Genomic DNA, 26,234 nt, shown 5'->3' with positions numbered 1-26,234 from the left:
CACGAACTTGTCTTAGATTTCACATAATATCTAAATCACATCATCTTTGCACAGAACAATATACTTAATTCCTATTAAAGTATAAATTCTACAAATACATTCATACTCAACAATATTTAAAATAAAATAAGCCAAGAACGTTTATCGATAAAACCTACTAACATTAAAATCTTCTGGGCAGCACTAAAACCGCCATGTTTTGTGGCCAGATGACGTCACAGTGGCACGAATTTTTTGTTGACGTTTCATTTCCATAGGTTTCCTACTTCAGTGGTGTCAAACAGTCAGTCATTCCGTGTCAGACAGTCAGTCATTCCGTGGTAGACAGTCAGTCCGTCTCAGTCCGTCAGTCAGTCCGTATCAGTCTGTCAGTCGGTCAGTTGAAACGAAACTGACGGTTTACCCTGTCATTGTGAAAATTGTTTGTTGAGAGCTTCAATAACGATTATTCAAAAGGTTTTATTGACTTTTATTCCAATAAACTGAGTTCAACCGAACACGAGTGATGACGGAAACTACCGCTCAGCCATCACTGGCGCGCCGTCATATATACATATTTTTTATATATATTTTATTATGAAATATGATATTATGAAATGAAATGAAGCTGATTAATATGAAAGATGGCATGGCTTGAAATGAAATGAATGAAATAAGATGAGATAATACGATACGGGATATTTTTATGAAAAATTATAATATGGAGTGAAATGAAACCCTGTCCTGGTGAAACTGGAAAGGCCTCCGGGCCACCAGTAATCTTTCAATGATAAAAAAAATATTGAAATGAAATGGAGAATTTGAGACATTAATCAACTGGGATGAAATTAAATGAAATGAGATGATATGGGATGAAATATAATCTCAGTAAAATGGTGGTCATTTACTGAGATTTTTGCGGTGGACTTTTTGGAGGATCCCAAGAAGTTACGTCCAGCGGCTTTGTTTCATTTTCCCACATTTGTGCACTTTCACAGATACTAAACAGTTAAACCACCGTTATTACACATTTAAACCCGAAGAAACACTAAATAGACAAAATAAAACAAATCACACAACTTCACTCCTCGCGTTCCCGCCTTTTTTTTTCCTACCTAAGCTGATAGCCTTGAGAGGCTATTTCAGCGGAACCTTAACTAGTAGGTGAGCTCACGGGGCTCAAACTTGAGGACGTTGCTAACACGAACCCTACCAAGAGCCGTGCTTCGCAGAATCTACCACCGGATCGAAAACGCGACCCAATGAGAAGATCCGGCGAGAAACTCAGTGGGCTGTGTCTGAGGGTTAATTTACTCGTCGAGCCCTTCGTTGCAAGCGACGGGTTCGACGAGAACGGTGACCGGTGCTTGAGGTACCTAAAAGCACCGTTAGTGGATCGGGAGGATCCGAGATGACGTGTTTGGGGCAACGTCGACTGCTTTCCATTCTTTCCGCAGGATCGGGAATGTAGTTACCGGCGGCCACGATGAGAGGGTTCTCGTGTGCCGCTTTATCGAAGTGGCGCATCGACGCCGACTGAAGATACTTACTGATGGACTCTAAGTCCAGGTCGTCATGGAGGTCGACGTTCCTGACGAACCACGGGGCTCCGACGGCTATCCTGCAAAAACGGGATTGTATGACTTGAAATGATTTTAGGTGAGTGCGCGCCGCGTAAGTGAACACTACACTTGCATAGGTCATGACGGGGCATATGCAAGTTTTGTAGGGTCACCTTATTTCTAAGGGACATTTTACTTCGCCTGCATATCATCGGGTAGAGACGTCCTAGTATGAAGGCGGCACGGTCGCGTATCGTCTTTATATTATTATGGGGGCGGAATGTCATCCTTCTGTCGAGGTGTCGCCTAAGTATTTGACTTTCGGGGCCCACGGTATGGGCTGGTCGTACATCGTGATTGGGCGAATGGCGGAGGCGGAGGTGTCGACGCGCCTAGTCGGAAGAGTTCCCGCCAAAAAGTCCAGGCTAACATTTCTCAAATATTTAGCACAGATTAGTATGATAGTTACTATTTATGGTAAAGACTAATGACAAATATTATGTGTATTATCTATGCTAGTTTACTTAATTATTTATTTTTTTATTGCTTAGATGGGTAGACGAGCTCACAGCCCACCTGGTATTAAGTGGCTACTCGAGCCCATAGACATCTACTACGTAAATGCGCCATCCGCCTTGAGATATAAGTTCTGAGGTCTCAGTATGGTTATAACGGATGCCCCACCCTTTAAACCAAAACGCATTGTTGCTTCACGGCAGAAATAGGCAGGGTGGTTGTATCTACCCGTGGGGCCTCACAAGAGGTCAATTAATACCAACCAGTAAATTTTATAAAACAGTGTAAATAAACTATATTGTGTATTAGTAAATGTATATATAGGCCGTGACAGTTACAAAATAAACTGACCCTTGTAAATATTCCAATACAAAGTGAGTGATACGATATATACTGAGCTAAATGATCTAGACGAAGAAATGAATTGATTGAAAGATCAATCAATTGAATTGGATCACTGAGCTAGTGAGCCAAATGAGTGATATGTCTTTAGAGCGAAATGATATGTATCTATCTTTTTAGCTCAGTGATACATTTTGCGCATCACTACTAGTAGTTATTTGCAGTGTGTAGGGCAAATTACCGCAAATCTACTGTAATTACAGTGCACCTGGCATCACTGGTCTAAAGGGTGGTTAAGGAATGCGTTTCCTAAGCGAGTGTTAAAAATCTCATTTTCACTAATTTTATAGTTTTTCTTCAACTGCCTAAAAAAATCAAGTCGGCTATCAGGCTCAGCCTGGGAGAACTTTCTTTAGCAAGAGTAGGTAGTGCTTTGCTAAATCTACCACTGTCTAGAATCTACCGAATCTAGAAATGAATCATGGGTCTACAGGTTAGGTTGCATGATGAACTCTTTGTCGCATTCGACGACGGGAAATCGGTGGAATGCCCAAAAACACCGAAAGTAGATCGGAAGTAGTCCACAAGATAACTTTTGTACAATGGCGGCTAGCTTTGCCGATTGTCTGGATCAGATATGTAATTAGAGGCGGCTAAGTTAAGAGGTCATTGTGTTATTGTGTTGCGCTATTTTTTCAAATAAATATCTTTCACATAGACGTCAGAATTGCCTTTTCAATAACTTTTCATAATAAGGTTCTAATGTAAGGCATTCGCTCGCACCAGACGAATGTATAATTATTGTTGAGCCTCTAAAACCCTGGAACTAAATTGAGTTTAAGAATTTTAGTAATTATTCGCTTAATCTATAGATAATATAATTACTATTTAGGTCCAGTGATCGCTTTATTTTTATTCATTCGATTCATCAATTCATTCGATTTATGCTTTATCACAGCATTTCACAGATAGTTGTAAGCTCGTTTTATGTATTAGATTTTCTCTTTACATTTTATCTAAATTCGTTAACACTAACCGGTTTTCTACTTGTTTAGTTTGAGTCCATTTAGGAAGGCAATGAAAATATAGGTGACAGTTTTTTTTTGATTTCTCAGAATAGATTTACTTCAGCGTTGTCTGGCATGTAAAAAGATGCCGTCATGCAAGATCTAAGTTAGTTAATGGAAAGAAAATGAAGTAGATTATAAGAAAATAGTAGATAAAAATTTGAAATAAATAACGGTGTATAACGTTTAAATTGCAATACCAAAAAAAGTTTCTTGAAATCCGATAGAAATAGGATGATAGATAACTTGACTGATTAACAAATTTCATGAACATTTTGGTTAACAAAATTACTAAATTGATTAAATTTCTGTCGAGTGTTTTTTCAGCATGTAGGTACAACTAGCAATGTTTAGATTAGAAACTCAATATAAATTAATGTAGTTTCTGTTATTAGCGTGCTTCTACCGCTGTATTGCTCTATTTCATTTATGACTTAAATAGTTAACCGTTACCCTCAATAATTTGAATAATAAAATAATGTTGGGAATTTACTGTGAGTTCAAATTCAAATGCAACATGCATTAGCAGGATTTGTGACGATTCGACGAGAGTTAAACAGTTTTTCTATGTTTCATATTTTTTATACATATTTTTAACATTGTAATTCTAAACATTGGACTAAAAATAAGTCAAATACGGTTTGCTTTTGTTTTTTTAGTTTGACTTTTAATTTCTACTTGATGCTGAAATTTAATTTTCGTGGTCTTTTTCGTGGGCCATTGTCCCAGCAGATAATAATTGTAATAGTTCCGACTCTTGCGATTTTTTTAATGTATCCATGACTGTATGACAAGGTATTTGGTCTGTTTGGAATTCTTTCATAGTTAATCCCAAAATATCGTGAGCTCGTCGAACTTGTCCAATAGTTAACCAACCTCTATTACTAGGATCAAAACTCTTAATAACAGCCTCTAAATGCCTGGAAATAAATGTTTACTTTTATTTCAAGAAGAAATTAAACATTCATTGTCAAATATCTTACGAAAATGTTACTTGTCTTCATATAAAACAGGCGCTGATCCATATCCAGCACGGTATAACATGCAGTCATCCAGTAGTTTCTCTAAATAGCTTAAAGGCGTTTCTGATTTTTGATTCATTAATTTTGTTAGTAAAAATCGCATTAGTGCTGGGATTTGATGTTCCATTAAATAATTCTCAGTTCTAGAAACGGTTGATAATATTTTTAATTTACGTGGTTGTATTTCTATTTGTTCAGAAGATTCATCGTCACGAAGACATTTACAAACTGGAACCGGTTCGGGAATATCGAAATTAAACTCAACTATTGCTTCCTGTTCGTCAATCATTTTAACCAAAATGATGCAGTAGGATTATTTATAATTGTTGGTATTGACACCACATCAAATAATTCAAAATAATTTGCAAAAAAGTGTTAGAGGTCAGGAAAACAATTAATTTTATAATCACACAACGACACACATTCACGTTTTTTGACAAATTTTAATGACAGTCAGTAATTTTCAAAAGAGAAAAAAATATTATTATACATGCCAATAAAATAAACTAAATATTTCTTAGCCAGTGCTAGTTGTGTTTGAGATATGTATATTGTTAGGCCACTGAAGCTCATACCCACACATCACCATAGCAAAGAAAATACAACACCTAGGGACTAGTATATTAAAAAAATTAGGCTGTATGGTGTGATACCTGCGCTTTTCTTGATGGAAAATAAAACTACTTTACCGGCTTTTATTTTCAAAGTTTGTTTTGAAAGCAATGTAAAACTGAATTAATTGTATGGAAAGTCGCTGGCTATTTTAGTAAATCGAACCCAAACCCAAAACGACGTGACGCTATTTACAGTCTAAATGACAAAACAATACTTTTGTGTGCTTGCATCATTATGTTTGCCGCAAATGCTGACGAAATTCGAATTGGAAAAATTGATGATGGTGAGCGTGCAATCATTATGCCGTTCTAAATAGTGGTGAATCAAAGTGAGTACAACTTTGTGACAATTCTATTAAACTATCCAAAGCAAAATTTTGTTCAGGTTCAAGTGATGCAGATGTTCGCAAAACTGGACAGGAGATGGACCTCATAAGACAAAGGACTATTGCTTATGAATATCTTTGTCGTCTTGAAGAAGCGAAGACGTGGGTAGAAGCTTGCCTGAAAGAGAAACTCCCTCCCGCCACTGAATTTGAGGAAAGCTTGCGTAATGGAGTGTATTTGGCCAAGTTGGGAAATTTTATTAGTCCTGAGTCACTTCCTTTAAATAAAATATTTGACATTGATCTTAAGAGATACAAGGTAAGTTAATTTATAATTAGCAAGCTGTACTTCCCCCGTTATCTTAGAAAACACGACATTCAATTGTTGGAGTATTTTACTTGTGCATGTGCATTGTACAACAACTGCCAATAAATTCTTATCATCATCTCTCATCTCAACCAAAATTAATTTTTATCGTCTATCTGTAGACAATGTGCAACTGAACATCCCTAATCTTTAAAAGTACTTAATATACACAAATCGACTTGTCAACATAACATATTTTGTTGTGTGTGTTTGTGTGTATTTTGTTAAAAACAACTTGAAAGCTTTATTCAACTACTACAATCATTATCTTAATAAAATTAAGATATGTTAGAAAAAGTGTCTCATTTAGTGTTATCAGGAATTCCCAAAAAATTTCCAAAAAAAATTTATATGCTACAAAGTATGTTTTGTATAACAAAAAAGAACTTAAATCGGGAAATAATGGAATTAGAAACATGGCTTCTTTTAGACTTCATTATTTCATACTGAAACCATTTATGACCATTTAATATTTCTGATGAAATAATAATTTTAACAATAAACTAGTAAAACTAAAATGTGACATTTAAATTCCCAAATAAATAAGTAGTTAATATATAAGAAATAATTGGGAACAAATTGCACACAGTCATTTTTCCTAAAAAATGCCTGGCCTGGCCCCAAATTAGATGACAAAAAATTAATTGAGGGGAGAAAGGTTTAAGCTACAATGCGACATTTATCTTTCTAATTAAAAGTGCATCTTGTTTGGTGTTAGCATCAAACAGTTCCATGTTATTAATTGAACTTCAATTAAGTTCACTCCATTGAAATAGCTGAAGAAGTTTTTTTTGTTATGATATTATTTTCCAAATTTTAAACTTCAAATGGCTCTCCTGTAATATTGCAAAATGTCACTTAAACTAAATAGACTTTCACCCCTCGATATGTAAAGATACTGAGCCTTGGCATATAGTAGATAAACCTGTTTGTCACACTCACGTTTGCCTGAATTAGGAATTGTACCTACAACTTTTGTCCCAGCAGTTAGAGTGTTACAGGATCACTGCATCAAAATAAGATCATATTATAGAACTAGCAATTTTTTAGCTTTGCTTCGCTTCGGAAACATTAAATTTTATTATTGATAGCTGAGTCCTGTGATGCTATCCCGCCGTACAACAATAACCACGGGTGACGCCTCAGGGCGAAGCTAGTCTAAAAAAAGTAGCCTAAGTTACTCCTTATATCATCAGCTACCTATCAGTGAAAGTCTGGTCAAAATCAGTCCAGCCGTTCCAGAGATTAGCCAGAACAGACAGACAAAAATTGTAAAATGTTATTTTGGTGTATGTACCGTATATACATTCATATGCATGTATTAAAAAGCGGTTATTAAAGCTAGAATATTACAAACATACACTTCAATTTTATTTATATGTATAGATTTCGCTTCTTTAGAATATTTCATGTTGTTTAAAAGGGCAAATGAGTTCACAGCAAAGTACAGCAGTTGCAAAGTGTGCATTAAGTGAAAATGGGAGCTTCATGAATTCTGACACCTTTTTGATACGTAGCTGATGTCTGAATAGTATTGTAAAATGGACACCCCTGAAACAAATAGTGGTACTAATAACCATTTTGGCTTATAATATGTCCAATCATGAGTTGCTCAACCAAACTGAGCAATCAATGTAATTCTTAAGGTTTATCATCACATATTAATTATTGTCTCATAAATCACCAGTGCATTGACACTATTTCTCTTTGTTTTCGGTAGTCAGAAGTTGTTTGATAGCACTGCTAATGAACATAAGCATCATGATGACTTAAATGGCAATAGTACGAGCAGGTGGACCATATACATATCTCTATATTTAGCATTAAACCTGCTAACAAAAAACGGCAGATGGTCGTGACGGCGTTATTCTCTCTCTATCTTATTTTCCGCGAACCACCACTACCGCCCCCCGCCGGACGGCTTAATGACGGCCTACCGAGTCATTTAGCAAAAATATTACACACTAGCGGCCCGCTACGGCTTCCCTCGGGTCTTTATCGAAAATTTCAACGATATTTGACGTTGTTTTATTTTTTTAAATAAAAGAACACTTATTGCGGCATAACTAATAGTTAGACATATTAATAGGCTGTCGCGACACTTTTTGTAAATAATGTGTTTTACAAAGTCGTAGTACATTATTTTATTCTATCATCAATAGTTTTCGCAGGGCACGCGGCTTAAGGAATATGTTAGGTAATTTTTATACACTTTGGGTTACGTTATTGGAGTTTTAGTAAGGATCCCTAATTTTTTTCAAATAAAATTATAGTCTATGTCACTCGGGAATAGTGTATAGTTGCAAACACTGAAAGAATTTTTCAAATCGGTTCAGTAGTTTCGGTGCCTATTCAATACAAACAAACAAACAAAAATTTCCTCTTTATAATATTATTATATAAGTATAGATTAGTATAGATATTCCACAACCACCACACGTAATATATTGACGTATTTCGGCATTAAAAAATATAACACGAGCAACCTCTCGTTAACTTCACCTGTGGGGTGACGATTCATTCATGACATAAGCTAGAACGTTAGAAACATTCATTGTTGTAACCAGAAACGCTCATTTCTATTATGATTCGTATTGTTGTGACCAGTATTAATTATTTCATTAAAAATACAAATTACGTTTCTAAAACTGCGGATGTTTCAAATCTTGACAGATGAGGTGTGTCTTTAATGTGTAATAATTAACGATAGGCAGCGGCTTGACTGTGCTCCTGGACATCAATTGGAGAGGCCTATGTTCAGCAGTGGAAAGTGGACAGGCTGAGATGATGATGTTGATGGACGACGCTAACCACTCACTCACCGTCAAGTGTGCCGTATGCTCGCCTGCCTACAATGGCAGTACATATATATATAATATAATGATAATAAAAGCGTAACATCAACCCGTAAAAGTAGTTTTAATTACTTCGACTTTCTCGAAAGTCGAATAAAAGAATATGTCTTACCTTGTTGGTTTTTTAAATCAACCTCTTTTTTAATAATAACACAGCTTCATGACTGCCGTGGGAACGAGCTCAAAGTCTCAATTGAATTGAATTTTTGATCATTTACTCTAGACTCTAGACCAAGGATGAGCAACATGCGGCCCGCCAAGCATTTGTAAAATTGAATTTATTTATCGACTTTCTCCCATCAATTCGGTGTTCTGTTCTTGTTTGTTTTTATTAAAAAAATAAAGTTTTGTAAATTATTAGTAAGAGTTAATCTATCTACGGCCCGCCAAAAAAAACAAAAATTTTATTTGGCCCATTGATTAAAAAGGTTGCCCACCCCTGCTCTAGACCGTGATTTCTGATAGCGTATATTTTTCAGGTCTTAGGTCTTCAATTTAAACACACTGATAATATTAATCAATTTCTTCAAATACTGAAGAAAACAGAGCTACCCGTAGTAAGTATTAGTTTCAATCGAATTTACCAGTAAAGCTATTTATGTTAACTTATTAGTTAACATGCTTAAAACCATCGGGATATTTTTTCTTCACAAAATGTGTTTCGGTAGGCTAAGACATCACAACGTGAATGCCACCACGATATTAACGTCCCAATTGAATTTTGTAACCACTTTCACACTAATAAAACCAGAAGGGTGTGCATTAAAGGTGTCGCTAGAGGATCGTCAACTAGTCTCTGCTGGCGTAACTTCACTCCCATTTCTATTGTGTAGACAGCTGTTTCTCAACCTGACTTTCAATTACCATCTTTTTTTTTCCTACCTATTCTAGTAACCTCGAGGGGTTATTCTAAATTCGCCGAATTACTAGGTGAGCTCACAGGGCTCAAACCTGATGATGTTGCTAACACGAACCCTAGCAAGAGCCGTGCTTCGCAGAATCTACCACCGGATCGGAAACGCGACTCACTGAGAAGCCCGGCGAGAAACTCAGTGGGTTCAATTACCATCATCGATAGACGATCGTTGCCGAGCACAGTCAACGCTGTGGTCAGCTATATAGCTGCTAGTTTCCAACAATTCCAACCAGCGCGAAGACAGTTGCTCTGTGGCAGCCTGCGAGTGCGTGTGAATTTCTACATCCGCGCTGATAAAATAAAATGAGCAAACAAAAAAAAAACGCCATATATACGATCTCAACTCCGTTTCTTTGGGATTGGCCTTAAAATTTTTATTATGGTACAGCGCAGAAGAAAATGACATGGGAGATATTGATTCGGAAGTGAAGTTTTTTCAAATCTACGACATGTCAGAGATATATATTTTGTGCTGTTTCGGTCCGCAACATTCGCGAAGCAAGTATGTAACATTTAAAGCACGAAGATTGTCGCTAACTGTGTAGTCACCACATCCCGATACCCCAACTAAGTCACTTTGCAGTATTTTTGCCTACCTATTCTAGTAACCTCGAGAGGCTATACTACTAGATTTAGCGAGTGAAGTCTTCTGCACAAGAGCTTGTTGGCGAGCGTCTGAGACATCTTCAATTATTTGCCACAAAAATAATAGAATAGCGATATCTACTCGTGTGCCTTAACTACTCTTATATAACTATGCCTTATCGCCTGTACTGAACCATAATCTAAAACATCATTTTTTTAAGTGTTGTAAATTTACCTTCTCTCGATGATGTCTATGTTTTTTAAACAAAAAATATTATGTAAAATTATAACCGTTACGAAACACATTGAACAGATCAATCAGCGGATAAGTGTGCCACAGGTCCCACCGTAGTAGACTATGACAGATGGAGTATACTAAATACCTTTAAACGTACTGGCGGGCACACCTGAAAGCCCGGTACACAACTATGCTAATGGATTCTCTTTCTTCAGACGTTTCAACCAGAAACGACCGACATTTATGATAAAAAGAACATGCCTCGTGTAATTTATTGCATACATGCTTTAAGTTCGCATCTCTTTAAACTTGGAAAAGCTCCACTTATTCATGACGTGTTTGGCAAAATTGCCTTCACAGGTACAGTGCCCTGTTTCTGTTACTCATTTCCTAAAATAACGCTATGAGTACCTAATAATTTTTGTTTATTGTAGACGATGAATTAGACGTCGTGTCAAAGGATTTACAAAAATGTGAACAACCAATGCCAATGTTTCAAAAGATAGGTGGAATTTTATCAATCAATAATAAAGGAGATGGTTCTGCTATGCTCAAAGCCCTTATTGAATTAAACAGATTACTTGATACAGAAAAGTCTATAACGGCTGCCATTCTGAACCCACAGCTAAAGTTGAAGCATGTTCAAAATCGGCTAATAGATGAATACAAAAAAGCTTTACATATTGCCAAGCAAGATAAAATTCAGGCTGCTCATAATCGTTCTCTTAATGATAGCTATTTACCAGACGAATATGATGAACTTTTAACTACGGTAGAAATACAAGGGCACATCACAGCAGTTAATTATAAATATTTATGGAAAAATCTTTGTTCTGCCTCTAAACATAACGATGTCAAGAGCTTACACAAAATCTTTACTGAAGAATGGGTCCATATAAAGGGTTACGACCATCATAATTTAGATTTTTACTGTGATGTAGTTCAAGAGACTATTGAATGTAACAAAGACATTGATGTCGAAAGTGTTCCGAATTGGCATAAAATATTTCAAAACATAATCAATGAAGGAAATCGCAAATCTCTTGAGCACACAGATCATAAAAGCGCTATTGCAAATGTAAATAAAGTGTTGGAAGAGGGTTCTCCGACCGATTTGTATAAAGCATTAATCAATCCTCATTTAGAATTAAACATCAAGGTTGACGAATTTGCTGCTCCTTTGTTGTATGAAGAGATGAGATTGGAGAGATGCGAGTTAGAGAAAAATCTTAATGAAAACGAAATTGCTGCTTCAGTCTCTTATTTATCGGCCGTAGCGACTGTGTCACACGCTGTAGACAGAGGTGATGAATTAGCAGTTTGGAATGCTCTGAATTCGAAACAAATTCAGCTTGAAGGATTGCGAGCTCATTGCAGACGCAGATACCTATCCGCTTTAGCAATCGCTTTACAAATAAAGATAAAAGAACAGTGTGCATGTCCGCTTCTGACTTTTGAAGATATCCATGACACAATTCAAATGGTGAACATGAAAGATGACGATAACGAAGAGCGTAAGTATGCAATAATTTTTATTACCTAGTCAAATTTATCAAAATGTTTTTCAAAATTCAGGATAACGATGATTTTTTCAGTGATTCTTGTAATAGACGGTATAAATAAGGCGGTATTGGAGGATGATGTGGAGTCACTGATGATATTATTAAACAGTTCAAGTTTGAAATTGCCTTCCCGTTTGCATAAAGAAGAAAAACATCTATATTTACGCATGCTGAAAAAATTGTTACTAGGAAAAGAATCCCAAAATCTTTGGATCGATGATGTTTTGGATGTAATCAACCAAGTTAATGTAGAGTCATACAAAGTAAAAGAGTTGACTGAGGCTATAGTCCAACTGAATGTAGCTGTGTTAAAAAATAACGTTGATAGTTTTTTTAATACGATCAGAAATCCAGTTTTGGCAATTTCTGATAATGTAGAAGCATCATGTAAGGATGTATATTTTCAAATGTTTTCAAAAGCATTGAAAAAGAAAGGTCAATTTATTTGTCCTTGGATAGTTTGCCACACGGATGTTGGGAACACTGTCTACATAGACGTCGAATCATATACGTATAGCTGGACAACTCCTAAAGACTTCGTACCGTATGCACGATATTTGACTACGAAAGATATCTCTGGAATAGTAGAGAAAACTAATAAACACCACGTAAATAAATACAAACAAACGTTAATAGAAAGATCTGTCGTAAAACTCCAAGCATATTGCAAAGGATATCTGCTTAGGAAACGAATGACTGACAGACTGAAGTTGTTTATGGCAAATGAAGAATACGTTATTAAAATTCAAGCTTGGTGGAGAATGCTGTTGATCTACAAGCGATACGGGACATTAATAAAAATGAAAACAATTGAAGCAAAATTGAAACGGGAACGCAAACAAAATCCAATGGCATGGTACAAAAGTCAGGTAATCAATCACTAATGTTAAGTTTAATATTGGCGACTTAAGATTTCAAAAGAATTATCGTTATTTGGCAATAAATGTTTTACCACAATACTAACGCGAATAATAAGTACATTTTTGTGTATTTTAACTACAGGAACACAAAATAGTGAAAATTCAAGCTATGTGGAGAGGTCGTCGCGCACGTCAATGTTTCACTGCTTTATTTCACTCGCGGAATCCACCGCTCAGAATCGTTAAAAAGTTCATTCCATTACTAGATTTCTCGACTGAAGACTACGACAGGGAAATTGAATTACAATCACTGAAATCGGAAGTCGTGCAGTCTATCCGAAAGAATCAGGAGCTATCCAAGCAAATCGATGACATGGATTTAAAAATAGGTTTGCTGGTACAAAACCGTATAGCTTTACAGGACGTTGCGGCATTTGGTCTAAAGTTAAATAATCTAGTCAAACATCATTCGATGACTAAACTTGTCTTTCAAAATCGCCCTGATGGCAAAGGCTCTTTCATGACAGTTACAACAGCCGTTAAAGGCTTAAAATCCCTCACTAAAGAATCCAAAAGACTTTTAGACGGATACCAACATCTGTTCTATGAACTGCAAACAAACCCCACTTACTTGTCCAAATTACTGTTTTGTATACCGCAAAATAAAACTAATTTCTTCTTACAAAACGTCGTACTTAGCCTTTACAATTTTGGGGCTTACACAAGAGATGAGTATCTGCTTCTAAAGCTATTTAGATTTACATTGGAGGAAGAAATAAGTTGTAAGGTTGTTAAACCTTTTGATATTATCTCGTCGACTCCGCTGGTACTAAAAATGGCGGTAAGCCTTTCGAGACAGCTTTCTGGATTGAACAGCCTGCAAACAATTATAGGACCCTTGGTCGAAAAAATGTTAAGGGACAAAGATTTAAATATTGAAACGGGTCCAGTAGAAATCTATAAAGCTTGGAGAAATGAAAACGAGATGAAAACTGGGAAAATATCGTAAGTTTGAACAAAATTTACTTTTAATCTAATATATAAAATTCTCGTGTCACGGGGTGCGTGATTGAACTCCTCCGAAACGGCTCGACCAATTTTCGTGAATCTTAGCGTGCATATTGGCCAGGGTTGAGAATGGAACAACATCTATTTTTCATCCCCCTAAAGCCTTCGTCAAACAGAACGCGTACTTAGCGCCCGTGAGAGCGCTAAACTAACGCCGCGCTATGACGCCGCGATGTGTTGTACTACTATGGCTATGGTAACATACCGTCAAACAGTGTGTCTGTGTGACGGTATGTTACCACAGTAGTACATCACATCTCGGCGTTATAGCGTAGCGCTCTGACGCGCGCTAATTACGCGTTCTGTTTGACGAAGCCTTAAATGCTAAGGGTGATCCACCCCTAAATTTTTATTTTTATTTTTTAGACAAAATTTTGTGTTTTTATTTTTTTATGATATAGCATACAAAAATACATACAACCCTAAATTTTCACCCCTCTACGATCAACCCCTATTTTTTATTTGTTAATTATAAACTTAAATTTTTTTGGCAAGATTTTCATTATTATTTTTATTTTGTCATGAATTAAAATAAAAAATCTGATGTTACTCTCAATTTTTCATCCCTCTATGATCAATCCCTATTTTTTATTTGTTAATTGTAAACTTAAATTTTTTTGGCAAGTTTTTATTTTTATTTTGTCCTGACTTAAAATAAAAAAAATCATATTACTCTAAATTTTCACTCTTAGACGACCAACCCCTATTTTTCCATCCCGATTTTTATTTTTTTTATTCTATGCTCTATTCAATTTTTTTATTTTTTATTCTATGCTTCTAGATAAGCAATAAGGTTGCAAGATGGCAATCAAACATTATAATTGTAGTACAATAAATTCTTATTCAGAGTTTATAATTTCAAGTCGGATCTTTTCAGTGGGGCGCTTTTCCGATCCGGTGGTATATTCTGCGAAGCACTGCTCTTGCTAGGGCCAGTGTTAGCAACACTTCCGATTTGAGCCCCGTGAGCCCATCTACACGGTAGGGTGAAGCTGAAATAGCCTCTCAAGGCTATCAGCATAGGTAGGGAAAAAAAGATAACTTCCACGGTGAAGGAATAACATCGTTTAATAAAAATCAAACCCGCAAAATTTATGATAGGCGTAATTAGTGGTAGGAAAGACGTTTTGTGAGTCCGCACGGATAGGTATCACTACTCTGCTTATTTCTGCCGTGAAGCAGTAATGCGTTTCGGTTTGAAGCATGTGGTAGGTGTTGTACTGTAAAACTGAGACCTTGCAAGGTGAGTGGTGACATTTACGTTGTTGTTATCTATGGGCTATGGGAACCACCCAACACCAGGTAGCACCCCAGTAGTCCACCCATGAAAGCAATAAAACAAAGAAACAAAGTTACATTTCATAAACCATGTACACTTATTTCAGAAATCTTCCATACTCTGTTACACAAGAAGAAGCGCTCACATACCCAGAAGTCAAAGCTAGATTACAAACGGCCCTTGGTCAATTAAAAACGATTGTGACAATATTTCTGGATAAAATAACAAGATCGACAGAGCTTTTACCTTTTTGCATAACGTATATGGCTAGAGTGTTGCATAGAGCTCTAACTACGAAATTCCCGTATACACCAGAAAAAGATATCTTAAAAGTAAGATATGAATTACAATTTTTTACTTTGTTTTAAAAAATATTGTTGTTGTGCACTTCTTCTGCGTCGTTTCCTCATTACTGAGTTTCGTGACCACCTTGGTCTGGTTTCTGCACCAGCTTCCTCCAACGTTCAGATAGACGGGTCTTGACGTTTAGCTCCGAAAGAATTTACACATTTGTTCGGCGCTCCGTCCAAGGTATGCCCAACATTTTGGGCCAACACCATATTTCAAATGCGTCAATTCTCGATCGGGTACGGGCCTTGAGGGTCCACGTCTCAGAAGCGTACAAGAATATGGAGAAGATAAGTTGTGCACTAAAACTAATCAAAAGTTAATTCTGTTATATCGAATTGAACATTCCAGGTTATCGGTAATTTGATTTACTACCAGTTCTTGAACGCCGCAATAGTAGCTCCCGATGCATTTCATATTGTAAACTTACCGAATGGCTGTGAACTGACCACAGATCAGAGAAAAAACCTCGCCTCTGTTGCGAAAATTTTGCATTTTTCTGCCGCAAAAAAAGGCGTGAGTAATTGACTTAATTATACATTAAAATTTCTACTATACGTTTTATATCCTACAGGAATAAGTTTTTTTTATTGCTCTTGTAGGCAGACGAGCATACGGCCCACCTGATGGTGAGTGGTTACCGTCGCCTATGGACTTCAGCAATGCCAGAGGCCGAGCCGCAAATTTAATCAATATAAAAATATAATGCATATTACGTTATTATAGTGATGTTCAATGTTCTCTAGTTGATTATTAATTCAGTATTAGTAAAAGGAGTATTTATTTAAACCAAATAAATTTTCCATCAGTTTCGACCATCTAATAGACAAAGGCTTTATTCATGAATTAAATTGTCAATGGCAATTAAAAAGAACACCTACGTGTACTTTGAGAAACGGACTATTCTAAATGTAAAAAAAAGGATAATGTCATGTAGTATGTACCAATTTTTTTTACATTACCTTAACCTTTAATGTTGTTTTTTCTTTTTAAAGTTTGGTGAAGAGTCAAGTCACCTGCGATGCTTAAATCCATTTATCGTCGAATGCCACGAGAAAATGAAGGAGCTATTTAGGCGTTGTTGTCGCGGTCCAACGCTTGAAGAGTACTTTGCTGTTGACGAATATACCGAAGCCACGCTACTTCATCATCCGCATATATGTATAACTGTTCAGGTAACTTTATCACACTTTTTACTTTTTTATGAGCTATTAGTTTGAGTAGCTCACGATCCCGCTGACATCTAAATGTAAATATATCCATTGAGACTTGAGGGAAGACCTCTTTAGTTTTAAAAAATAGTGGTGGAAACTACAGACTTACCAAGCCATACGTCCATTATTATAGAGTAAAATTACAAGGACCAGATTTCCTTACATGCTATAAAATAAAAAATTACAGGAAATCGTAGACACTCACTCGCTACTGATTGAATACCAAGATATAATAGCACCGGATCCAAGCGATCGTCTAAACGAACTATTGGACGACTTGGGAGAAGTGCCGACCATCGCGCAACTAGCCGCTAGGGACGTGGACGGAGTAAGCAATATTGTATCCTATTTTATCTATAAATACTCTTCGTTTTCACGAGTAGATATAATGAAAAGTAATGTAACGGATTAAACGCGTTAATATTTGATGTCATTTAACAACTAGTGTCCACTTTTCGTAGTTTCGAAAAATGTTGAATGGTTTGAATGATTATAAATGCTTTTAAATTGGCATACGAATAATTTTGAATATTATATTGTGCTATTAGTTAACGAATATGAATGAAATTCACAAAATTCGGTAAAGTAACGGAAACTCTGAACATACTGAAAATGATGAATCCGAACACCCTAGCCAGCTTTCTTCTATTGTTTAATCCATTTAGAAGAACCCACAAGGATTGTGCTGTTGCCATCAAAACAAGGAGGCAAAGAGGTCCATGCGGCTATAATATTTTAATTATCATAATTTTTACAAAACGCGTATCGTAAATATGAAGAAATCAATATCTATACTCGTAGTTTTGAGTGTTCATTACATTTATGATAGGTTTTAATTTTTTGTTCAAAATTACATGTCACCGTTTAATCAACACTAATAAAATAAACGTATTTTTGTATTTTGCAGTCCATGGGAGAGACTATTGAAGAGAATGCTAGACTTGAAGTGTGTTTGGCTCTCGTGAATAAATTTCAAACACCTGCTGATGATATGGCAGATCTGAATAAACTATTTATCAAAACCAAAGAGTTATGTGTCGCCATACTTCCATATTTGAATGGTAATTTCAATATTAAATATAAAATAAAGTTATTGACAGACATTGTGTTCAATTCTTGTAATTTTTTAAACAGTAATGTTACTAAAGCAAAAATAACTAATTCTAATGAATTATTTTATAGGTGAACACTTGCTAGAGGCACTGGTTATCGGTACTACGAAAGAACAGCAGGAGCAATATGCTCAAAAAATACAAAAACGCATCTACTCCGGACAATCGAAGCAAGACGAAGCCATGACATTGCGAGAGCATATTTCCAAGCTACGTAGGAACTTACAAATGCTTGAAGATGAAGGATACGTCACGAGAGAAGATGGCTATCAAGCGATAGTCACATCAATAGCACTTGATCTCTGTAATAAAAGTAAATATAGGCAGGCCCAAAAACGAGCACTAGCAACACTAACACGTACTAAACAAAGCCTACTTGAAAAAACTAAATATTATGAAGAAAAATGTAAATCTTATGATGAATACATTAAATCATGTCTTGCTAATCTTCATGCTGGTAAAAGGTAATAATTTAAACTGCTTTTTTAATATATTAAAAATAAAAATAAAATTGATCTAGAAATTTTTTCGTTAATCTGTTCGTCCAACTTGTTAGGTATAAAGGAGAGTATCCTTGTAGTTATACACTTTACCTTAAATAAATTCTTTTTAGCTGCATTGACACAAATCACTGTGACTTTAAGAGTACTGGTGGTATACAAGCCTTATATTTATATAGTAATGTTCTTTACAGAAGTGTGCACGCGTGCTTACGGAGATCCGGAAAGGATATGCAAAAACTAAAATCGAAATTAACAGTCAAATATTCGGGTGCGAAATTATTGGAAAGGGGTGTACTATTAGAAATTGACGGACTTTCGCCATCACAGTTCAAAAATGTTCAATTTGAAATAACGCCAACTGATCTTAATGGAGTGTTCACAGTGAAGGGGAAATTCATGGGTATTGAAATGGAATCAATTGACATCGACATACAAGATTTATTGCAAAAACAATATGAAGGCTGTGCAGTTATGGATATGTTCGGTAAAGCTAAAATCAATGTGAACTTATTGATATTTTTGTTAAATAGTAAGTTTTATGGTAAATCCTGAACATTGTGATAGTTATAATTGATAAGCACGCATTTATGCCATAAAGTTCTAAATTTTACACCGAGGCAATCACAAATTCCTAATCCTTTTATGAAGTATTATTTTACCAAATATTGATAATGTAAATTACAGTACCTGTTTTTATAATTTTGTTCCTTTGTTTTATGCGACTTAATTTAATATACATATACGTACATATAAGTTAATTATAATCCTACAAATAACGCAAATTTTAACATTAATGAAGTTGTGCAGTACAAGCAAAAAAAAAACATTCACAGTGTAATATCGCGCGCGCTATCTGTATGCTGCAACCAAAACTCAGCTTAGGTATTTTTATGGAACTCTTCTCGAAGCTTCCTTAAAGCTACCCTCCACTGATTATAACAGTCATAAAATAACATTTTACAAATTAACTTTTATTGATAAACCTTTTTTTAGGCTATTGTTTTTTATAGTGTTATACCATGTTTTTAGTTATTAGAATTTTCAAATAATCTAAGAAACTCAATGAATTATTTAAATAGTACATTATTCTTTCTCCTGCTTCGAGAACGGAGCCACTTCACATTTTTTATACAAGTACATTACTTTAAAATTTTAATGTTAAATAATAAAATCTTTATTTTCAACAAGCCACTTTCATTCTTCTTATTTAATAAAAGGTGCCCACATGAACAACATACAAGCTTTTTACTTAATAAACTCATAAGAACAAAATTGTTGACAAAATTTTCGCCGTACGAGAGCCTACCCCCGAACATACGTATATATATTGGATATTCTTAACAATTAAAGTTCTGCAAAGCAGTAGAAAAGCATTGGCTAAGTTTTGCAAAACTTCAAAATTCAAACCTGACGACGTTGCTAACACGAACCCTAGCAAGAGCCGTGCTTCGCAGAGTCTACCACCGGATCGGATACGCGACCCACTGAGAAGATCCGACGAGAAACTCAGTGGACTGTGTCTGAGGGTTAATTTACTCGTCGAGCCCTTCGTCGCAAGCGACGGTTTCGACAAGAACGGTGACCGGTGCTTGAGGTACCAAAAGCACCGTTAGTGAATCGGGAGGATCCGAAATGACGAATTTGGGGCGACGTCGACTGCTTTCCATTCTTTCCGCAGGATCGGGAATGTAGTTACCGGCGGCCACGAGAGGGTTCTCGTGTCGTGCCGCTTTATCGAAGTGGCGCATCGACGCCAACTGCAGTTACTTACTGATGGACTCTAAATCCAGGTCGTCATGGAGGTCGACGTTCCTGACGAACCACGGGGCTCCGACGGCTATCCTGCAAAAACGGGATTGAATTACTTGGAATGATTTTAAGTGAGTGCGGGCCGCGTGAGCGAACACTACACTTGCATAGGTCATGACGGGGCGTATGCAAGTTTTGTAGAGTGTCACCTTATTTCTAAGGGATATTTTACTTCGCCTGCATATCATCGGGTAGAGACGTCCTAGTATGAAGGCGGCACGGTCGCGTACCGTCTTTATGTGGGGGCGGAATGTCATCCTTCTGTGGAGGGTGACGCTCAAGTATTTGACCTTCGGGGCCCATGGTATGGGTTGGTCGTACATCGTGATTAGGCGAATGGCGGAGGCGGAGTTGTTGACGCGCCTAGCCGGGAGAGGGATGCTCAATGTGGTGTTCGGAGAGCGACCCCTTTTGAAGAGCACCGCTGTGCTTTTCGTGGGGTTGATGTGATGTGCCACTTCCGGAACCACTGTCCCATGGTGGTAGCTGCGGTCTGAAGTCGCCGACGTAACAACGACTTCTTCCTACACGAGTAGTTGATAGCCGTGTCATCGGCGAAGAGCGCCAGATGGGTCTCCGGAGACCGGGGTATATCGTTGATATACAAACTGAACAGTAACGGGGAGAGAGCGGAGCTTTGCGGGACTCCGGCTGTGACGTGACGGGAGCGAGAGCGCGTTCCCTCGACTCGATATCGGAATGAACGGTTCGACAAGTAGACTTTTTTTTTTTTTTATGATTGAAAGATTACTGGTGGCCCGGAGGCCTTTCCAGTTTCACCAGGACAGTTGGGCGAGCAAAGGCTCAGCCAGGACTTGTGGGATTTGCTAACAGCTACCCGAGCGCCTCCGAAGGAGACCTAACCGCTGAAGAGCAGCTACTTCGCGAATGAATCTACTACCGGATCGGAATCGCGACCCGCTGAGAAGATCCGGCGAGAAACTCAGCGAGCTGATTCATGGGTTAGGTTACACGGCGAACGCTTTGTCAAGTTCGACGAGTACGGTTACCGGGGTCCCTAAGCCTGCTCCTAGTGCTAGAGCTGAAGGCGTCTAATGCAAAGGTTATTGGATCTGATGGATCCGTAAGGACGTGAAAGTAGTATTGTATGATGAGCACGAGTCTGTCTGGCACTCCCATGTTATACAGTTTGTATATCAAATCGTTGTGCCAGACTTTGTCGAACGCCTTCGCTATATCGAAGAAGAGGGCTCCTGTCGGGATGGGTTTCCGCATATTCAGCCCTAATAAGATGTGCTCCGTGAGGCGGTGCACTTGATGGACGCACGAGTGTTTGGCGCGGAACCCAAACTGCTCGTCGATCAATATTTTATTGGACGCGACGAAGTCCCAGAGGCGTTTACGAAGGAGCCGTTCGTATAGCTAGACTATCGCCGAGAGGAGACTGATGGGGCGGTAATTCGTGGTTTCGTTCTTCGGTTTGCCCGGCTTGTGTATGCCGATAACGTCAGCTTCTTTCCACGCCGCGGGAAATATGCAGTTCGCCATAGCAGCATTTAAGATGGTGGCCAACATCGTTATTAGTTGGGCTGGTAATAATTTAAGCGCGCGATTTCGGATGCCGTCGGAGCCGGGAGCTTTCCGTGGTTGCAGGTTAGCGATCGCCTCCTTAACCTCGGAAGTGGTAATGGGGGGTAACGCGTCCGAGGGCGGCAGGGAAGCTCTGCGCTCGGCCTCCCTATCGACTAAATCGCTGTTTTTTTTATTTTTTTATTGCCCTTGTATGCAGACGAGCATACGGCCCACCTAATGGTGAGTGGTTAATAGAGAAATTTGCTAGGGCTGGCACTCCTTTATTTTAATTAATTAATTTATTTAGTTGATCCGCGACAGATTTTTCCTATAAGTTGTGAGACAATTAGAAAAACATCTATTTCATCACTTAAAATCAGTTCAGCGCAATCGGACAACTCTGAATGAACATTGACGGAGACCGCGCTATTGTGGACATTATTGTAGTCCCAAAGGATTCTGTTTAAGGGAGAGTAAGCACCTAAATTCGAAGGAGCGGGCTTTCTTATAAGCGGTTTATATTTCTTCGCTGATAGTAAGTTCTTAGGGGCTGATATTTTTATCTGGGTTAAGAGATTAGGTGAGTCCGTTATTCCATGGATTAATCAGGTGGATAACCTCTCACTAGTTTTATATTATTACGGTTTTACATAACAATAAAACCGATATTATGTGCCGAGAAGGAAAACATACAGCATTATATTATGAAGAAGCCGTGTGTACTTAGCTTAAGTTCCTTGTCTATACCGTTCCTTGTCTATACCCAACCATAGACTGTCAATGTAGTTCCATCTTTAGCCGCCAGGCGTGGCCAGCAAGTATAAGAGAGCGCAGCCGTCTTTCGTCCTCATAGTCTTCACCAGGAAGAAATTCCTGCAATGCTGTATGTTTTCCTTCTCGGCACATAATATCGGTTTTATTGTTATGTAAAACCATAATATTGATGTGCCTCTGGAAAACATACAGCATTGTATTATGAAGACGTGTTTGTTATCTGCTGGTGAAAGTGGTTTATGCACAACGCTATGATGAAAAAGGTAGCACAATAATAAAATTGAAAGGCGCAATAATGGTGTTCATCTAATTAAATTGAAAGAACACAACTTTTATGATAACACAATTAATAAAATTATTTATAAGTTTGAACTAAACATACTGCAAACATTTTAAATCAAGATGGAGTAAATGTTTTGAAAAAAGAATCGTGACGATCTTTGGGAAGCTCTATCATTCGACAATAGTGATTGTAAAAAGTTTTGGATGATTTCCAATTGCCTCGAGAAAGTATTTCGTCCATTGGTTCATTATCAAACCATATCAAAGAGGCAACTGCTGATCTACAGCTGCCTGGAGTTGCGTTGATGCCACTGTCTCGTAAAACTGAGCGAACCCAGTTTCCAATTACGGTGCGTGATGCCGTTTTAGTGGTACCACACACAGTAACAAAAAGATTGCTTGACTTAGCTTCAGATCTTCTAGGCATCATTTTTTGTATAAGAGTCCTTACTAATGTTACTGGACATATATTTTTGTTTTCGTGCTTAGAAAGCATCCATGCTGATTGTCGCCGAAAATGAGTATCTGTTTTTGACCCAAAGGCTGGTATCAAGAAAGAGGTTTTCTCCGTTGTCAAAGAAATTGTCATCCGAAATTTTGAGCAAAGTTAGGTCATGGACTCTGCGTCCAGATGCCAGTAGCAAGACTGTTGCAGTTCTTCGGGCTAAATCGAAAAGTGAGTTGGCAGGTGGGTTTGAAGAAAGCCAGTTTAGAACAGTTCTCGGATCCCATGTAAATGGGGCTGTATTTGACTTTGGTTTGGCTATTCCAATGGCTTTAATGGCGTGTTTTATTAGAAAGCTTGAGAATGTTTGCTGTTCTACGTGCGGCCCACGAAAAGTCGATACAGCTGATTTATGTACAAGGATTGTTTTATATGCTAAATTTTCTTTTTGGAAAAGATAAATTAAGAATTTGGCAACATCAGCAGGTAGAGGAGACTTAGGGTCAACTTTGAAACTGGCGCACCATGTGAGCCATCTTCTGATAGCTGGTAAGTAAGTTGACAAAGTAGACTGACGCCAGCTAATTTTCAATAAATCTTTCTCCTGTGTAGACCACTCTTTTATTTGTGCACCCCACCCCCAATTTTCCAAACTTTCAGGGTTAATGTTTGCACCTGTGGGGGAGGTCGCGACGTCGTCGTGTCTATTAGGTTCTTCGGCAGGTTCTGGATTTCGTGCGGGTGATCTAACGCTCGGGATTTGAGGTCTTGCAGCCAAAATGCTCTCGGCCAGTCTGGAGCCACAACCAGGTAGGTTCCCTTGGCACTGTTGAGGTGAATCAGTACTCTGGGAAGGAGGTTGGGGGGAGGAAACACCCATGCTAATTGGAAACTATGGTCTGCTGAAGGCATCTATATAGTTTGCTGATCGATCTCTGCAGCTTATTGATACGTAATGTTTTACTACAGCAGTGTCTTGAGTGGCGAATAGGTCTATCTCTGGATGACCCCACTTTTGAAAGACTTCCGCAGTCGCTTGGGGTAAGAGGTGCCATTCCGCAGGTTGTTTTCCTCGTGATAGCCTGTCAGCTATTATGTTGTATCTCCCCGGGAGATAGTAAGCTGACAACGTTATCTTGAACTTGTCGCTTAGGCTTAACAGTTGAGAGGTCAACGCTAGTAATGTCAGCGATCTTGTGCCGCCTTCGTTCCGGATGTATGCAATCAGAGTTCGGTTGTCGGACTGAATCTGCACATGAGAGTTTTTTAATACATTTAGATTCATTTTGATTGCCGCTACCACTGCAAATAGCTCTTTTTTGTTGCTGTGCCATTTCAGTTGCTGACCTGACCATACACCGGATATTAATATTCCGTCCAATTGGGCACCCCAACCCTTGTCCGAAGCATCCGTCGCCAGGAAATGGTTGGCAGCCTTTTTGTGAATCGGCAACGTTTGAGATGTTGTTCCGCGCCACCACCGCATTTCGTTGTATACCCGTTGCAGGATGGTCTGTTTTTGATGGGGTCGATTTTTGTTGAAACTTCGCAAGAAGATTTGCATCTTTCGGCAGTGTAATCTTCCCCGTGGAATGACGAAATTCGCAAAATTTAACTGACCTAGGAGGCTTTGTAGTTGGCGTAGCTTGATGCAACTCTGTCGAAGAGTTTGATCCAGGGTGTTGTTGAGATTGGCTATTTTTCTTTCTGGTAAAACATTGTATTCCTTGCTGTTTGCCATCGAATCCCTAGGTATTCTAAGTCTTGAGTCGGTGTCATAATCGATTTTTGGAAATTGACATGCCAGCCCAGATAATCCAAGAGCTTCACAGCTTCTGCAGCCTGAAGTTTTAACTTGGATTTGTCCTGGTGGACCAAAAGGAAGTCGTCTAGGTAGACTAGCACTCGAGTTCCCTTTGCACGCAGGGTCTCTGCGACGCAGCATGTTATGGAAGCAAAAAGGTGTGGCGCTGAAGCCAGACCGAAGGGTAGGCAAGTCATTTCGTATAATTGACCTTGGTAACTGATTCTTAGGAAGATTTGATGAGATTTTTTGATCGGTACGTGAAAGTATGCCTGAGAAATGTCCAGTTTTATCATCCAGTCCTCTGGTTGGAGAAAATCTGGTACTATAGTGTGAGAGATCAGTTGAAAGCGTTTTGTCTTTACAAACTTGTTCAACTCTCGAAGATCGAGAATCGGACGCATTGATCCGTCGCTTTTCTTTCGCAGAAACAGTTTGGACATAAAACTGGGTGTTTTTTTGAGAACAGGTTGCAGTACATGTTGATTTACAAGGTCCTGAATCACTTGAGACATTGCAGGTGATGAATTTGTGGCATATTGTTTGATTGCCTTGTTTAGCGGCATGATCAGAGGGGGTTTTTTGAATAATGGTATTCGGGAACCAGATATTGTTGACATTACAAATTTGGTGGCGCCCAGTGCCTGCCATCGGTGTTTGAACCTCTTTAACTGCCCCCCTCTGAATTGTGTCAGACAGTCATTTTTTCTTAGTTGTATTGTTGCGAAAGGAATTTTGTTTCTTGTTATTATCCTTGTTTTTGATGTAATTCTGTTTTGTATGTTGTTTCTTGTCATTGTTGTCTTGACTATAATTGTTTCTTTGTCGAGTGTTTGGTCTAGATGTAGACGGTGTAGGCTCATTAAATTTTCTTTTAAGGTTTGGCCTGCCTTTTGCCTGAGGTTGTGATAACCAGAAATGTGGCCCCCCGAGGGACTGAATTAGTGATTTTAATTTACTATTATCGAACAAAAATTCTTCGCTGGGTGGTACGTTGGAAACAACAGTTTGAATGTTTTTATCAGAAATGCCAAAAATTAACCTCTGACGTCTTATTCCTATGCATTCGGCCCTTTTTCCGCATACAATCTGCAGTGTTTGTTCGGATAATTTGTACAATGGAGATGATATACCAAAGTTTTCAGTAATTTTATTAAAAAGATGATCGGAGTTTAATTCTGTTGGATTTTTATGGGCCCAGTCAACGATCCCTTGTAACCCCGATTGTAATATTTCCCTTTGGTACAACAAA

The 26,234-nt window shown here is 37.9% G+C and overlaps 2 protein-coding genes and 1 pseudogene across 2 annotated transcripts; 1 reads left to right on the top strand and 2 right to left on the bottom strand.

Annotated features, from left to right (window-relative positions):
• Positions 1-4,026: 4,026 nt before the first annotated feature.
• LOC149502968 (uncharacterized) lies at positions 4,027-7,346 on the bottom strand. The gene is made up of 2 exons (XM_089727684.1): positions 4,461-7,346; positions 4,027-4,386 (listed from the first exon to the last, which is right to left on the bottom strand). The coding sequence occupies exons 1-2, from the start codon at positions 4,775-4,777 to the stop codon at positions 4,158-4,160; spliced, it is 546 nt and encodes a 181-aa protein (XP_089583810.1). The 5' UTR covers positions 4,778-7,346; the 3' UTR covers positions 4,027-4,157.
• Positions 5,254-19,526, top strand: LOC149502967 (ras GTPase-activating-like protein IQGAP1). The gene is made up of 14 exons (XM_089727679.1): positions 5,254-5,386; positions 5,488-5,747; positions 9,130-9,207; positions 10,605-10,749; positions 10,824-11,903; positions 11,985-12,820; positions 12,954-13,816; positions 15,265-15,490; positions 15,858-16,022; positions 16,502-16,681; positions 16,908-17,048; positions 17,628-17,781; positions 17,903-18,296; positions 18,527-19,526. Exons 1-14 carry the CDS (start codon positions 5,338-5,340, stop codon positions 18,885-18,887), a joined length of 4,932 nt encoding a protein of 1,643 aa, XP_089583805.1. The 5' UTR covers positions 5,254-5,337; the 3' UTR covers positions 18,888-19,526.
• A 3,322-nt stretch (positions 19,527-22,848) lies between these two features.
• LOC149502966 (uncharacterized) lies at positions 22,849-25,123 on the bottom strand (annotated as a pseudogene).
• Positions 25,124-26,234: the final 1,111 nt, after the last annotated feature.

The sequence above is a fragment of the Bombyx mandarina genome, chromosome 05, assembly GCF_030267445.1.
Source record: "Bombyx mandarina strain Sakado chromosome 05, ASM3026744v2".
Classification (NCBI taxonomy): domain Eukaryota; kingdom Metazoa; phylum Arthropoda; class Insecta; order Lepidoptera; family Bombycidae; genus Bombyx; species Bombyx mandarina.
Note: the sequence above shows the minus strand (reverse complement) of the source record. Positions and strands in the feature narration are given on the sequence as shown.